The sequence below is a fragment of the Mobula birostris genome, chromosome 3, assembly GCF_030028105.1.
Source record: "Mobula birostris isolate sMobBir1 chromosome 3, sMobBir1.hap1, whole genome shotgun sequence".
Lineage (NCBI taxonomy): Eukaryota > Metazoa > Chordata > Chondrichthyes > Myliobatiformes > Myliobatidae > Mobula > Mobula birostris.
In genome coordinates this window covers 67,033,577-67,051,266 of record NC_092372.1, presented here as the reverse complement: position 1 = coordinate 67,051,266, position 17,690 = coordinate 67,033,577, and the positions used below count along the sequence as shown (strand labels likewise).

The window sequence follows — 17,690 nt, the reverse complement described above, 5'->3', positions numbered from 1 at the left end:
GTACATGTTCGGCACAGCATTGTGGACCGAAAGGCCTGTATTGTGCTGTAGGTTTTCTATGTTTCTATGTTTTTATGTTGTAATGAGAATAGTTGATAGGATGCATTTGGACTTGCAGGAGCTTTCCGCTATTGTGCCACACAAAGGATTATTAAACAAAATTATTATTGAAGATAATATATTGACACAAACTGAGGATTAGTTAATGGTCATAGATTAGTAGAAATAAATTAATCATTTTCAAATTGGGAGGCTGTAGCTGGTAGGTGACACATGGGTCAGTGCTGAGGTCTAAGCTGTTCAAAACGTCTATCAATAATCTATCAGAGAGAATCAAGTATAATATGTCCAGACTTGCTGATGATATACGGCTGGGTGACGGGGTTGGGTTTAAGGAGGATACAGTGGTGTTTCAGCGAATATTGACAGGTAAAGCGAATGGACAAGAACATGTCAAATGAACTGATTTCTGGGATGGTGGGTTTATCACTTGAGAAAACGTTAGGCAGAGTGATTACACTCTATATAGTATTCTCAATTTTAGAAGCACAGGAGGCGATCTTACTGAAAAGTGCAAGTTCCTTTTGGGACTTGCCAAGGGAGTACAAAGATAAGATTCTAGACAAACAAGCCAAGGAAAACACCAGACATCGTAGCCTCAAAATAATAGACTGGCCATGCGGAATTAGAATCAGAATCATGTTTAATATCACTGGCATATGTCGTGAAACTTGATGTTTTGCTGCAGCACTACATTGCGATACATAATAATAAAAAACTAAATTACTATATATATATATATATACACACACACACACACACACACACACACACACACACACAGGAATTCAGAAATCTGATGGTGAAGAAGCTGTCACTGAAACATTGAGTGTATGTCTTCAAGTTCTTTGATGGTAGTAATAAGAGGACATCAGCATTGTCAAGGCATGAATCTGAATACCCAGTCCCTGAGAGCACTGAAGACAGAAATAACTAGATTTTTAAATATTGATAGATTCAGAGGATATGCAGTTTTGAAAAGTGAAGGCATGAACAGCTAAGTAGCTTGTTCCCTCTGTATTTCTTGTGTTAGTATATTAATGCACAGCACATTATCTACAAGTACAGCACCTATTGTTCCTGCAACACACATAAAAGTTGCTGGTGAATGCAGCAGGCCAGGCAGCCTCTCTGGGAAGAGGTACAGTCGATGTTTCAGGCTGAGACCCTTTGTCAGGACTAACTGAAAGAAGAGCTAGTAAGAGATTTGAAATTCCATGCCGGGTCTTTATGTGCTGGCGTACCTACTGTTCCTGCTTCTTTTAATTATATTGTCCAAACCCTCCTTTCAATACCCAGAAAGGTGGGGGGGGGGGGGGACAACAAAAACACAAGAATGCCACCATTTTAAAGTTCCTTCCATCAACACTGTTGTGTCTAAATCCTAGAACTCCCAAACCAGTAGTCCCAGGAGCATCTTTACCAGGAGCAGTTCAAAGTGGCAGCTTGCCACCACCTTCATAAGGATACTTAATGGCATCAGTGGCCTCCACATGCAAAAATAACACAAGAAATACTATGGTAAGTATTAAATTGCATCTGCACTTTGGAAATTAAACCAAATTATGTTTGGGATTTCAAGTTTGAATTCGATACACTTTCTGAACAAAATTAAATGGTATTAAAGGTTTTGGATGACCTTTTGTGAGAATTTTTCTCAAACAGCAGTCAGTAAATGGAATGACCAGCTAGAGGAAATGCTTGAAACAGGAACATTAAAAGGTACTTGCACTGGTAGATGGATATGAAAGGCTTAGTGTGATATTGGCCAAATGTTGGCCGATGGGACCAGGTTAGTTGAGAATGTTAGTTGACATGGGCCAACTGGGTGGAAGGACCTGCTTCCATTCTGTATGACCTTAATTCAATACTATTACTGTACAAGGTTACTTCCACTACTTTTGGTGTGTTATCTGCTCCACAGACCCTACCCCTCCTCTCCTTCTTACCCCATCCCTTATTTATTTATTATATTTCCCCCTTTTTTTTTCTCTCTGTCCCTCTCACAATCACTCCTTGTCTGCTCTTCATCTTCCTCTGGGCTCCCCTCCCCCTTTCTTTCTCCCTAGGCCTCCTGTCCCATGATCCTCCCCCTTCTCCAACTCTGTATCCTTTTTGCCAATCAACTTTCCAGCTCTTGGCTCCATCCCTCCCCCTCCTGTCTTCTCCTATCATTTCAGATCTCCCCCTCCCCCTCTCAAATCTCTTACTATTTCTTCTTTCAGTTAGTCCTGACGAAGGGTCTCGGCCCGAAATGTCGACTGTACTTCTTCCTATAGTTGCTGCCTGGCCTGCTGCATTCCATCAGCATTTAGTGTGTATTCCCTGTTTTTCTTCTTATTTCCTTGTAACTTTAACATTGTAATCACCCTCTAACAGCCCCAGTTTTTACCTCATTATTTCTTCACCTTTTGCATTCAGATTGTGGTCATTTGCTAGCCTCAGGTTTCAGAAACCTTTAGCATCTCTGTTCTAATATTTCTCTACAGGTTTCCAAATGTCAGAAAGTTCTTACATCGTCATTTTATCCATATTTTACTCCAACTTTTCCAAGTATCCACTCAATGCCCACTGCCTGATAAAGCACTCTTAATATGTTATATAGACATGGGATGTAATTGAAATTGTGTCTTTTCATTCTACAATATAAGCACAAATTCTATGTTACTAAAATAGACAGTATCCCACATCTCTTATATGTTCTTTTACATTTAAACAGTAACTTTGTAAAGAATCATTTGTTATGGTACCTTTTGCCATATACAGCTGCACCTGGATCCCGAAACTGTGCTTCCAGTTCCTGCACCTCTTCCACCATAGTCTTACAAAAAGTTCTCTTAAAGCTGAAAGAAAACATTAAATAGATTTTTTTCAGGGTACAGAATCATTAAGGATTATTCAGTCTGTTCCTCAAAAATATGTCTGGCTTGCATTTGAAAAATCACACATGGAATAAAACAACTTCTCAAAAGCATTGTACATCATTCCCGATGTGCATTAAAGCATATTATAGCTTTGCTAAAAGTGCTTGTAAATAGAAAGTGAATTAAAACTGGGACTAAAAGAAAATATATAATGATTTACAAAAAAAATTCTTGTTTGAATAATTCTATGCAAGTCACCAGTGCAGCACAGGCCCTTCGGCCCACAATGTTGTGCTGACCTTTTAACCTACTCCAATATCAATCCACCTCTTTCCTCCCGAAGAGACCTCCATTTTTCTTTCATCCATCTGCCTCTCTAAGAGTCTCTTCAATGTCCTAATGTATCTGTCTTTCACCCCTGGCCGTGCATTTCATGCACCTAACACTCTGCATCCCTCTTATACTTCGCTCTAATGATCTTAAAAGTATGTCCTCTTGTATTAGCATTGGCACCCTGGGGGAAAAGGGGCTGGCTGTCCACTCTTTTCATGCCTCTTATTATCTTGTACACCTCTATCAAGTTTCCCAACCTCCTCCACTCCAAAGAGAAAACCCCCTAGCTCATTGTCTTTCCTCATAACACACGCTCTCTAATCCAACCAACATCTTGGTAAATCTCCTCTCTACTCTCTCTCTCTCTAAAGCTTCCACATCATTCCTATAATGAGCCAACCACAAATGAGCACAATACGTCAAACCTTACTAGACTTTTATAGAACTACAAGATTACCTCATGGCTCTTGAACTCAATCCCCCCGACTAACGAAATGCAATACGCCATACACCTTCGTGACCACCCTATCAACTTATGTGACAACCTTGAGGGTTCTATGGATATTGACACCCCCCAAGATCCCTCTGTTTCTCCACACTACGAAGAATCCTGCCATTATCTTTGTACTCTACCATCGTTTGACATTCCACAGTGAACCACTTCTCAATCCAGCTCTGCATCCTGTCAACGTTGCACTGTACCCTATGGCAACCTTCTACATCATCCATAACGCCAACCTTTGTGACTTCTACAAAGTTACTCACCCACCCTTCCATTTCCTCATCTAAATCATTTATAAGAAAACATAAAGTATAAGGGTCCAAGAACAGATCCCTGTAGGACACCACTAGTCATGGACCTCCAGACAGAATGCAGTCCATCTACTACCCTCTGTGGGAAGCCAATTCTGAATCCACACATCTAAGCTTCCCTGTATTCCATACTTCCTGACTTTCTGAATGTGCCTACCATGGGGAAATGTGTCAAATTCTTTACTAAAATCCATATACACCACATCCACCACTCAACCTTCATTAACTTGTTTTGCACTTCCTTGAAAAAGTCAATCAGGCTTATAAAGCATGACCTGCCCCTTACAAAGCCATGCTGACTATCCCCAATCTGATTATGTTTCTGCAAATACTTGAAAATCGAGTCTGTAAGAATCCTCTTTAATAGCTTGCCCACCACTGAAGTAAGACTCATTGGTGTGTAACTCCCAGGATTATCCTTATTACCTTCGTTGAACAAAGGGATAACATTTGCCATCCTGCAGTCTTCTGGTACTACTCCAGTGGCCAGTGAGGAGATGAAGATCATCGCCAATGGTGCTGCAATCTCTTCCCTTGCATCCTGTAGTAACCTTGGGTAAATCCTATCCAGCCCTGCGGACTTACCTGGACTAATGTTTTTCAAAACTTCCAACACTGCCTCTTCCCTTACCTTGACACGTTCCAGTACATTAGCCTGTTCTATTCTGATCTCACATTCATCAACTTCCTTAGATAGTAAGGGACCAGCTGAGGTCCTTTGAGTTGTAACTTTTATGATAGGAAGTTTAAAAGTAAAGCAGGAGTGCAGAGCGGATAGGGAAGACGCAGAAAACTCAGACTGACAGATTCAAATACCATAACCATCAGATGGTACATGGTTTATAGTCCTGTCTTCTGTAGTACCACTCTGTTGTTTGGCAGCACAAACTATATTTCTCGAAAGTCTCAAATTTTTAGTTACATTTATTTCCATCTCTACTGCAATTTATTTTTCTTGTAGCTTTGTGACTATTCCTAAAATTTATGCATTGTGTCACAATTTCCTAAGTATATCAATGCACTTTTAAGTAACCTCATGGTGTCCTCATTTAATTAAATAAACTCTCACCCTTATTCAATTTTACTACCTTAAGTGTTTTTACCATTACTAAGAACAACCTATTCAGAATTGCATGCCAGAGATACTGGACTTCAGGTGACATGTGAAAATGTACTCTCCGTTACTCCAGTAGTCTAGATACCCATCATCACAGTGTTAGACTGAACAAGTAACATAGTCAAGATCAGTTTAGATTATTGCTTCATCAGGTCAAAGCAATTAAAATATGGAATTCTGTTATTTTCAGAACAGAAACTTTTACAAGGATTTATACTTGTATATTTTGGTCATACGTACACTTTGTAAACAACATCACACAGCAGGGTGGCAACTGGGATGAAGAACAGGCCCATCCAAAAAACACCAGAGCTGAATAACATTACAGCCTGTGGAAATTAATAAAACACAAATTTTGCATTATGAGCAGAGTTAAATACATTTGCAATATAAATAGTTATTCCCAAAGTTCACACAGGACACTTTAAATTTAAATGCAAATTATTTACTGAAACACAGTTAGTTCCAGTCCATATGTTGTTACAAAGTACAGTCAGCGGAAAGATAGTGGAAATAGTTACAATGATGGCACCAGAAAGTCACTAGAAAATCAAAGAGGATTTGGAAAAAACTGTGTTCACCTAGGTCATGGCAAGAATCATTACCAAACGGAGTAGACGTGAGTTGTTTGAAACATAAACATCAGCACTAATGTGGGGCCAAATTACCCTTTTCTGTGTTATATATTCTGTGTCATATTTATTCCTCATTTGATTAATTCTTGGTGACACAAATGTCTGAGTAAATATCATCAACATAAAAGTTCCTTCATCAATCCCAGTTGTATTTTCTCTTTTCTACACACTGACTCACACTGAAATACGATTTCTGGGGAGCTTTAGACTGGAGGAGCTATTTTTCAAGAGAAAGTCTGGGCAGGAAGTGTCATGAAGCTATTTGGTTTCTACTATTTGCTGCAAGCACTCAACTGTACTTCGTTAGGTATAGTGCTAAGATCATCAAAATGACTTATGAAATAAAGTCCCTGTTTATGGGATAGACACTAACATTTATTCCCAGGAAGTACAACAGATGGAATCATGGAGTTTCCAGAAGATCATGCAAAACTGGGCTCCATCATTGATGCTCTGTCATTTGAAATCTAAGAGCACTTAGCAGCTAAGTAAATCCTTTTGGAACTGCATGCCACTGCCAACATACTTTAGCCCAATGAGTGGTGTAGCAAAAGGAAGAACGAAAGTTCAAAAGATATTCAAACTTTAAAATTGTAACAAGAAAGAATAGTAAAAGAGTATCGCAGGCCCATTAAATACTGAGGAAGATGGGAAAAGAGTAGGGAAAAAGGAAATTGTAGCTCTTTTAAATTCAGTCATTCAAATGGAAGAAGATGTTAAAATATCAGTTTACCAAAAGGTATCCAAAATGAAGTCACAGGAAGAAATTTAATGGATTTAATAAAAATAGAACAAAAATTGTGGAACTATGGGATTATAACAGACTATTTACATGGACCTGATGATTTTCATCTCAAAGTACTAAACAAATTGCACGCACTTTGGTTTTAATTTTATTGTGCACTCGCATTATACAACTGCAACTGTCAAATGATTATTTAAGGTGGTGGGAAGGGGTCCTATCACATTGGCTGTGGGCAAGTCACAAGTGTCTAATTAACGATAGAGTGACTGAGTGATTGCATATGTATCGCTTACCAAACAGGGTGAACAGTGGATCACATCTGACCAAATTTGATTAAGGTAATTGGCAGCAAGGGAATTGGGAAATTTCTATGGGAATTCTCAATGTGGATTTCATGGAGGCAAGTGATGAAATTTTATGTAACAAAAAGCAGACCATATTAAATTAACACACACAAAATGCTGGAGGGACTCAACAGGCCAGGCAGCATCTAGAAAAGAGTAGACAACGTTTCAGGACAAGACCCTTCATCCGGACTAACTTTTGGGAGATTTGATTGAGTGTAGAATGGAGAACTGCAGGCTTTGCTTTTAAATGTACTGTATACTAATAATTTAGATGAAGGGAGGGGGAAATTGTCAAATATTCAGATTCACAGAAGGCATTAAATTAGGCAGCAGAGCAAGTTGCACAGACAAGAGTAAATAGTTACTGAAAGGCATGGATGGAGGTCATGAGGAGATGAACTGCTGGAACACAGAGATCACCAAGTTCAGATGCAAGAAAAATAAATTTGAATTTTATACAGGCAGGTGACAAGGAGCTGTGAAATGTTCAAATTCTGAAAAACATACATAGAAAGGTATGTTGGCAGAATTGTATAAAGCCTTGTTTAGAACACCACTGAGAGGAGATTTTAAATTTATGAATGGCTCCAACAGGCAGATATTCACTAGGCTAGTACCAAAGCTATGAGTTACATTATGAAGATGGGCTCCAAGCCGAGACAGTGTGAATATTACCTCTAATAGTTAAATCGAGAGTTAAGTGTCATATTTTAAATTTAAAGTTGCATCAATTGGGTGTGAAATCAGAGTTTCTTCTGTAACAAAATATAGTGTAAATATTGATTCACTCTGCATGCCGGGCTGATTGAAGAATGTTCGAACTTTGTTTGAAAATAATGAAATATCAGAAAAGTCTAAAGATCTTGTACTTTAATTAACCCATCAGCTGCCCCTTTGTGTCATTGCGTATGGTACATCATGCTTGATTTTTAGCTGTTATTTCCATCCTTCTGCTTTGTTGTTTGACAAGTTTGAGGTGCTGTGCTGTAGAATTCCATATTCCATTCTTACTGCAGACTTGAGGGATCTGCCGTATTTCTAATTTTCCAACCTTCTCTTTTAAAATTTCTTCAATTTCAGATTAGCTTTCCTTTGAGAGAACAATTTTATTCTAGAGCAATATATCTCTGGTTTTATATGGCAAAGAAATAACTGCTATCAAGTGCCATACAAAAAAAAATGTCCCATCTAAATAACATACTTCAACGGTCTGTTAAAGATGTAGTCAAAACAAAGTTCATCCTGCTGCAAATGACGCAGCATAAATGATGGGTGACAGAAGATGACTGAAGTAAAAAGAACTGAATGCAACATTATGCAGCTTACAAATTTAGTATAAGATTACATGGGCAAGAAATTCCCTTCACTCTTACAGGCTAAACATAAACTTCAATATTAAATATAACTTTACGTATTTTTAATGTATCTGTGTACCTAAGATAGCAAAGTAAAAGTGCAATCTGATGTGTTTAGACCAAGACAGATCTTAACAGATCTACAACAGATATTCTCTCTAAGTCCCAAGATCCCATAGTTAACATTAAAACAGCTGGTGCCTTCCCAACTGATAGTCACCAAATTAATCATTAGGTGCTCAACTTGACAGTGCCTGTAAATTTTCAGATTTCAACTGTGTGGGATACCCAAGTGTATCTCTGGTCCAGACAAGTACCAACTCATTTGACAGATGTATCTACCTATGGTTGATCATGGTGAAAAGTTGAGTGAAAATGCAATTATTTATTTTTTTTCACATTTGGTGGAACAAACCCAAAGTGGCAGATAATAATTATTTTCAATACATTTGCATGTATTAAAGTACATGAACAGTGTTGTAAAAGTAACAGTTTCTTTCATCGCTCATTTAAGATGTGACGGGATAATTTAATTCATTATAGTCCACAAATCAATGACATGTTTATTTTTAAAGATATTTTTAAGGGCCACTGATTGACAAGATTTCCTTCCTCTCACTTCCCTTCCCCATAAATTCCTGTGTTTCTGAAGTTGTAGTTTTAAGCACTTACTCAAAATAATTATGATCAGAGCAGTTTAAAGGATTAAGTTGTATTAGCGCAATTTTATTCTGTTATTTTTAATTGATCAGTCAAGAAGCCTGTCTCAAAGTTAATTACGTCAGCCAAGAGGCAGTGATTGCACCAGCACTGGAAATCCATCTGAAGAACAGTCGGAAGTGTGAATTCTGTTCTCATTGTTCCTTCTCACAAAACTTAATTTGCATTGACTTAAGTACACATACAATTTTAGCATGGCTTCTAGCAGTCTTGCTGAGGTGGTGGTACAGGCAGGTACGCCAATAACATTTAGGCATTATCTGGAAAAGCACTGCAATTGCCAAGGTAAAGTGGGCTATGGACTTTGTGCTAGGAAATGTGACTAGTAGAGATAGGTATAATACTCAGCATAGACATGGAGGGCCAAAGAGCCCATTTCTGTGCACCATGACTGTATCATCTTTACCAGATCACTATAGATTAGCAACATTTTTGAATTTAAAATTGTTCAATTTGGAGATAACAGGAATTCTGCAGATGCTGGAAATTCAAGCAACACATATCAAAGTTGCTGGTGAACGCAGCAGGCCAGGCAGCATCTCTAGGAAGAGGTGCAGTCGACGTTTCAGGCTGAGACCCTTCGTCAGGACTAACTGAAGGAAGAGTGAGTAAGGGATTTGAAAGTTGGAGGGGGAGGGGGAGATTCAAAATGATAGGAGAAGACAGGAGGGGGAGGGATAGAGCCAAGAGCTGGACAGGTGATAGGCAAAAGGGGATACGAGAGGATCATGGGACAGGAGGTCCGGGAAGAAAGACAAGGGGGGGGGACCCAGAGGATGGGCAAGAGGTATATTCAGAGGGACAGAGGGAGAAAAAGGAGAGTGAGAGAAAGAATGTGTGCATAAAAATAAGTAACAGATGGGTTCATGCCATCAGGTTGGAGGCTACCCAGACGGAATATAAGGTGTTGTTCCTCCAACCTGAGTGTGGCTTCATCTTTACAGTAGAGGAGGCTGTGGATCAGGCATGAACATCGACTTCTCTAACTTCCGCTAAGGCCCCACCTCCCCCTCATACCCCATCTGTTACCAGCTCTTGGCTCCATCCCTCCCCCTCCTGTCTTCTCCTATCATTTTGGATCTCCCCCTCCCCCTCCAACTTTCAAATCCCTTACTCACTCTTCCTTCAGTTAGTCCTGACAAAGGGTCTCGGCCAGAAACATCGACTGCACCTCTTCCTACAGATGCTGCCTGGCCTGCTGCACTCACCAGCAACTTTGATGTGTGTCAATTTGGAGATTTTTTTTCTTAGCTTCTTTGAACAATTACCCAGTTTCTGAAGCAATCTATGGACATGAAGCAGACTAAATCATATTCCCTTGGGAACTCCTCTTTAAACACTGAAGATACCCATGTTTATGTTAACTATTACTATTCTACTTCCTTTATCCAAGGTATTCTGCCTGTTAAAAGAGAAAAATGTCAATTTCATTTTTCCATATGGAATGTATTCATGAAAAAAATATGCAGATTTGCTGCCTTTTTTTATTAACATTGAAACTAAACCTGTAAACAAATTTCATTCACTAATTAATTAAAAAAAAGAGACAACAACACTGATCAAAATAATCTTTAAAGTTTGTTTACTGTTAAAGTTTCCTCAGCCATCCCAGCAATCTCTCAAAAATAATATGCTGGTGAAAACTAAAACAAATTTGATTACACAGACAAAAAAAAAGAGCCTGTAGCATTTTCAAACATCAAATCCACCTACTTCATCCTCCTGCCACATTAAGGAATTTCCACTTAAACAAACACTTTGGTAATAAATTTATAAAACTGAACAAGGAGATCAAATGCTTGATCACATATTGTGGGGCAGTTGAAGATTTGTGCGAGAATTTTACTCTGCATCTTCTTCAGCAGTTTTGAATTTGCTCTTTACCTAGTTTTTTGATGGGCAGCACTGGGTAATAATCCCTATAAATCAATTTTAAACATGAACAGTTATCCACGCACAACTTACACAAAATTCAGGCAAATCAAAATTTTGTGTTTTGATTTCTACAAAGCAGTAGAATAAAAAAAAAACCAAAGCAACAATTTGGGCTTATATACACATTTTTAGGTGGGAAACTTAAAAGATTATCAGATTAGTTGTTCGAAATCTAATTTAAGAACAATTTTATTATAAGAGATATTTTATGACAAAAGACATTAAGCTGGCCCTCTCCAGATCACTTGCAGCATTTTAAAAGCTTTCTATTATTTCACAATTCTGGAGTTAGTATCTCAATTTCAGTCAAATGATTAGTTTGTAAAGAAAATGTACATTAATTGCTGTAATGCAGTTTTAGGTAAAAAAAAATATTAGATATTTTCCCAATAATGCAAAATGTTCATTTTCATGTAGCCAATACCAAGCTGATGATTCTATTCTTAGATTAAGCTGAAGAACACAGAACTTGTCTGTGCCGAGTTAATCGCAACTATTCGAACTTCAATTGTGAAGCGGGGACAATTGGCCTGGCTATTCAAATCTTAGTGCCTATAGAAATGATCAAAATGAATTAAAAAAGCTAAGTTTTTATTTGATATTTGAAAGCCTGTCAGATTTCGTGCTGCAGAGGTAATCCAAAGCTCAAAGATTTAAAGCCCACATTCGTATTGAAAACAGAGAACTTCTTTGTGTTTTGTACGAAGAAAAATAAAACCCCACAGAGGTATTTCCTTCCTTTCTGTACAAAAGCTACCCCACCACCACCCCCCCACCCAAAACACTGTGTAGAAACCATTTTTGTTTCTAACTTTTCACATCCCTCCACGCACAGACAAATCATCTGGGAAAGAGCAAAGCGATCCTTTTCAAATGATGCCGGTAACAGGAGCAGCCTGTTCGAAGGACGGGTCCCGACTGCCTCTGTGCGTAGTTTACAAATTGTTCTTAATGTGTGAGATTTGTGGCCCATGCCAAGTTTCTTCTCTAGGCCTTAGTCCCTTCAAATGGATCCTGTCACAAAAGTAGCTCCCAGGGGGATTCAAAGGGATCAGAAATCAGAGAGTCACAAAGCTTGATGTTTCGAAGGCCCAACAGGCCCCAGAGGGAAAACAACAACTCTGTTGTCTATACAACATGACAGCTGCTCAGATTAAGAATTTAGCTTTTTTTGGTCTGGAGTTTCCTCAAAACATATCTCTGACAATTAAAGCAAATTTCAGTTTACTTCCCCATACATACAAAAGATTTTATACTGATGTCTCTCAGCATTTAAAAAAATATCATAGTGAAACTGTTGTAGCAAGTCCACATGCCCTTCGACACATGAGATTTAGAAACATGATATTTGGTTGAACAAGTCCTTAAGTAAAAATATGTGAATGTGTCAGTAGAAGTGTGGGAGTATACTGGTCCTTTGCCCTCATTATTAGTTTATATTGTGACTGGTAAAAACAGCTTGATGGGGAGAAACTGATCTGCATTTATAAACCATGTCTCATGCTGGTCTGCCACCTCAACAGTACGCATTCTAGTCACCCATATACAAGTAAGGCATGAAGCCTACACACTTCCATCTGATACATTTTCAAGCATTTTGAAAGATGGTAAGAACCAAAATTAGAATGCATTTCCTTACTTGCTTTAATCAGTATGATATAATACACTATTAAATAAAATATTGATTTTACATATTAAATAAAATATTGGTTCTATAAAATTTAAGGCCATGCCAAAAGTCAGTGTACACAGTTTGAGACTGTCACTCTGGGTTTTCTTAGTATATCTGGACACGAGAAGCTTTGACAATGTTATTCAGAGTATAAAATGGAAAAGGAGGAAAAACCAATCTCCGAATATTTATATTAAGAATTCTTAATATTACTTGTTTAGCTTAAAAGGTACTAGTGTAAACAGTGCAATTTCTGTTGCAAGCACGTTCTGTGTGTTTTAAGCTACTTCATCAGAACTCCTGTGTTCTAACACAAAGAATTACCAGGCATGGATTAGAAGGTTTGCTAGATTTCAGGTCTCTGGAAGCAAAAGCTTTTTAAAGATGCTTAAGATCTTGGATGGATTTTGGATTCATCAAAGTCAGTAAAAATACCAAAAAGACAGGGAGATTGGAATTTAAAATTAACTCTGTTATCTTTATGTCTGAAAGCACTGCTTTAGTAATTGAGAATTACAATGTGGATGCAATATCGAAGCCATACATGCACTGCACATAAAAGATTCAACATATATACTGCTGATTTTTGAAGTAACTTTGAAGGTGAAGTTAAACTTGATCCTTCAATTTGATTTTAATCCTTTTGCTTTTCCCACCCTTTAGGGATTTGCTCCTAAATTTAGCCCTGGAAAGCTGAATTACATTCCTCCCAACTATTAATAATGCTCCATTGAAGGTACTTGTAAGAAGACAGTTGGGGTGGATCAGTATTTTTTTTTACACAAATTCCTACCGACCCACTCTAATTTACTGCTGATAAAAAAAAATCATATCTCACTCAATTCTGGAATTTCACCATTTTCTCGGCAAGACCAAACTTGAGAAGTAGTTAATGGAGAAATTTATCTCAATTTACCTGACAAATAATTGGTCAAATTGCTTTGCCTTAAATAACTAGCAGGGGTCATTTTAAAACAATCAAGAACAGGAGTTTCAGTTACTAAAGTTACCGTATAATTGTAAGAGACTGAATTGGCTACAAGATGAAATCCTACCCTCATTAAATCAACTTGATTCCTGACATGTGCTTAATCAGGCATCTACCACTACATAAAGTAATTTAAATATATTTATTACTGTAAGGCAGAAAATTAGTTAGCATTAAATTAATAGAGTACTAGTAATGGGATAATTATTACTCTAAAATAATTCTCCCATTTCCAATAGGCATAAAAATTCATACATTACTAAATCTGGAAACATGATTCATCATGTTAAGTTGGAATTGTTAGTTAACATTGTGGACAAATAATGCACTGCCTGGACAATGTTCCACTGAAAATACTAATTAATTTTACTTTAGATGCATCCTAGATATCCAAATTGTTTTTATTTGACATAAACTCTCACACCCGATTACTTCCTAAAAATATATATTATCCCTTAATATGAAAGCAAGCCATTATGTAATTATCTACAACCATCAGTATCTAAACAGTTAAAAACTTCATTAAACAAGGCCAAAAAGACAAGGGTAAGCCTAGTGGATGTTATTTCAGGATAATACAATGCTTGCAGCTGTTACAATCCAGTAATAGAATCAGAATGCTGACTCCACTAAATATTTTGCAGCCAGCAAACATACCAATTCATTTAAGCATCACAACTTTGACAACACTGATATTCACTTGCTCTACTGACCGTTGTGGTATTTAGATTTAAAAGATTTTGTTCCAATCATCATCTAGAGATTACTTTGTGTCTTTGCACAAAGTGGCCATCATCTTAAACAAATAAGATCTGTAGATGCCGGGAATCCAAGCAACACACACAAAAAATGCTGGAGGAACTCAGCAGGCCAGGCAGCATCAATGGAAAAGAGTACAGTCGATATTTCTGGCTGAGACCCTTCGGTCTCTTAAACAGATGTGTTATTATCTTGACATGTACTCATCGATTTCAGAGCAAGGACCATGGGTTAAGAATTGGAAGTAGTAAACTGATTATTTTTTCTTCCTGCTAGGCTTGTATATGAAACCAAATTACACTAACTAGACAGCACTAAGCAAAGATCTAACCCAAGCCAGTCTGGTCAACCTGACATATTGTTAGTTATTTATTGATTAACTGGGCATTGAAACTGACTTTCAAATCTGACAGAGACACTAGAGACAGAAAGACGTATCATCTACTGAAATAAGCAAATAGCTTCAAAGCCATGATACTAAACTGCCTTCAGGGACACTGGTGGCTTAATGATTTCTGAAGAACACAAAAAGGTCTTAAAATTAGGTGTTAGCTATCCAGGAGTTTAAACATTGTGCAACATGATATTTATCAAGAAATCCTATTTTCTAGAAAATTCTGATGGAAAAACGCTGGTTAATTTAAAATATTATTTAAATTAAACATTTTACACACTTTGGCACTGTCAAAAATAGTGCAGCTTTACCTGCACAGGCTTCAAGAAAATCATAATTTCCATCAAAAAAAACCTATATATCTATTACCAGTGTTAATCCCACAACTCTTCAAGTCAATTTGTAATTCGATTACCATACTTTTCATGCGACTTCTATTTTTGTCATTTTAGAAATGGGAAGAGATCCTTTCCCAGATGGATAATTAAATACGAATCCGACAAGTATAACGTAAGATAAAGCCAATCCAGAATGTCGTTGTAGCGGACAGGATAAAGCATGCAATTAAACGTATGTATTAAAGTAAGTACCTCTCCAGATATGTCAGGAGCCAATGGAATCGCCGGCCAGAGTGAAGAGTAGATTGCAAAAAAAACCACCCACATTCCAATGCTGCCCCAGATGGCCACATGACTGAACTATTAAGGAAAAGAAAATGGGATATTAAGCATTCAATAAAGCTAACTGAGAACATAAGAAAAGCTTATACAGAACCATGATCCTATCTCGATATTTATTAAAATCATTGCTAATCTTGTTTCTGAATTCCACGTCCCTGCCCATCACACCTTCTGAATCTCCTGTGCATCCAAATGTTTACTGGTCTCAACCTCAGTGACTGGACATCCAAGACCATCTTAGGTCGAGGATTCCAAGGATGTACAAACTGCTAGGTAGATACATTTCTTATCCCAGTCCTGAATGGGTGCTTCCTCACCCTGAGAGTATGTCCCAAAACCCTATAATATCCCAGAAGAGCAAATAGATGCTTGGGATCCTCTCAATCCCTCTCAGTATATTTTATATAATAATGTGATTACCTCAAATTCTTCTAAACTTCTGTGAGAAATTATTGTTACTCAATTTCTCCTCATAGGTCGACTCCTAAGCCAAGAAACACTCCAATAGATCTTCACTACACTAATTCCCAGCCAATATAGCCTTTCCTTCAAACAAAGAGCCCCAAACTGTCAAAAGTACTCCAGATGTGATCACACAAAAATGCTGGACAAACTCAAGGATCCCTTAGCTTTGCATTATTGCCTTCTTATATGCCATGAACCATCCGACTAAGATTTCTCTGCACCCCAACATTCACTATTTAAAAAGTATTGGTTCTAATTCTTCCTGCCAAAATGCATTATTCACACTTTCCCAGATCTGATTGCACCTGCCGTTCACTTACCCATTCTCTTCTAAAGAACTAGAAGCAACTTTGTTCTCACTACGAAGTATGTTGTGGAGAACCAAACTAGAATATTGTGACTTGGTTTGGCTTCAATTGTAGTGAAGAAGATACTTCTGATAAAGATTACTGATTAGCTTTATTTGTCACATGTCCATTGAAATACACCATAAAATGCACTGTCAAATCAAATCAGCAAGAATTGTGTTGGGCAGTCGCAAGTGTTGCCATGCTCTGGCGCCAGTCTAGCAGGCTCACAACTCACTAACCCCAATTGTATGTCTGGAATATGGGAGAGAACTGCTGTACCTGGAGGAAACCCAGATGGTTGTGGGAAAAACAAACTCTTTACAGGCAGCACGGCCTGAACCTGATCATCGATTGCTGGTCCTGGCCTTACACTAACTGGTTAGGGGAACAATCAAGCTATACCGGGTTAATTTCTGGAACACTGGGCAGAACTGCCCTAGGAAGGGAGACTGGGCCAATATGCATTTGAGTTTAAAAGCACACTGAATTCCTACAGGGCCTTTTTTTGGTTAGAAGCAGGGAAGATGTTTCCTCTGGCTGGGATGTCTAGAACCTGGGGTCACATTATCAAGGTAAGGGATGGGAAAATCAGGACAGAAATAACAAAAGAAAACTTCCCCCCAGAGGGTGGTGAATCTTTAGAATTCTCCATCCAGGTGAGCTGTGAAGGCTGAGATGTTCAGCATTCCCAAGACAGAGATCAAGAGATTTTTTTTAAGATCCTAAGGGAATGAGGGGACATGGAGTTAGTACAGGGAGGTTGTGATACTGTAGAAGATCAGCTACAATGATAAAGCTGGCATGGGGGGGGTAGGGGGGATGGAGGGGGAAGCAGCTGAATAGCTTACTCTTGATTACATTTATGTAATACTGCTCATTATTCTGATACATAGTGTGTTTTAAATTTGTACATTAATTTTATAAAAATCTGAACTGCAACCCAACTAGCAACTTTGGAATTAACTTACCAATTGTGCACAAAAAGGGCGCTCTAGTTGTACAATTTTAAAGTGAATACAGAGAATATTATCGCACTTTAAAATCTAACATTTATCACTAAACCAAATTTATTGGTGAACATCTATTGGCCCTTAACTCATTATCATTAATGACATGTAAAATCCTGGTAACAAATTGATTCACATTTTGATAACAACCCATGGTTAGTTTCAACTACCAAAGCTGACCCTCATTCAGGCTGCCTTGAGGCTGAAATAATGTTATAACACTTGGAAAAATTATTCAAAGATCTCATGCCTTCTGCAACAGTATTCACTGGAAAAGTTCTGTTTGCAATGCAAGAGCTTTATTTTATACATTTAACTTGTCAAGACACAGCATTTTGTCTGCTAAGTGAACAAATTAAGGATTTGGGTACAGAAATCTGCAGACTTCTCTACACTTTTTGAATATTCTGATTAGTGACAAAAATCCTGTGGTTTATGCAGCCTCTGTGAT

The 17,690-nt window shown here is 37.9% G+C and overlaps 1 protein-coding gene across 5 annotated transcripts in view; it reads right to left on the bottom strand.

Annotated features, from left to right (window-relative positions):
- atp8a1 (ATPase phospholipid transporting 8A1) overlaps positions 1-17,690 on the bottom strand; it is a 363,676-nt gene that overhangs the window by 10,472 nt on the left and 335,514 nt on the right. For all 5 annotated transcript variants that reach the window (XM_072252785.1, XM_072252787.1, XM_072252786.1 and 2 more), the window contains 3 exons: positions 15,328-15,435; positions 5,428-5,516; positions 2,811-2,903 (listed from right to left, as the gene is read on the bottom strand). In XM_072252785.1, the coding sequence (XP_072108886.1) occupies positions 2,811-2,903; positions 5,428-5,516; positions 15,328-15,435 (290 nt within the window). The remainder of the gene's footprint in view (positions 1-2,810; positions 2,904-5,427; positions 5,517-15,327; positions 15,436-17,690) is intronic.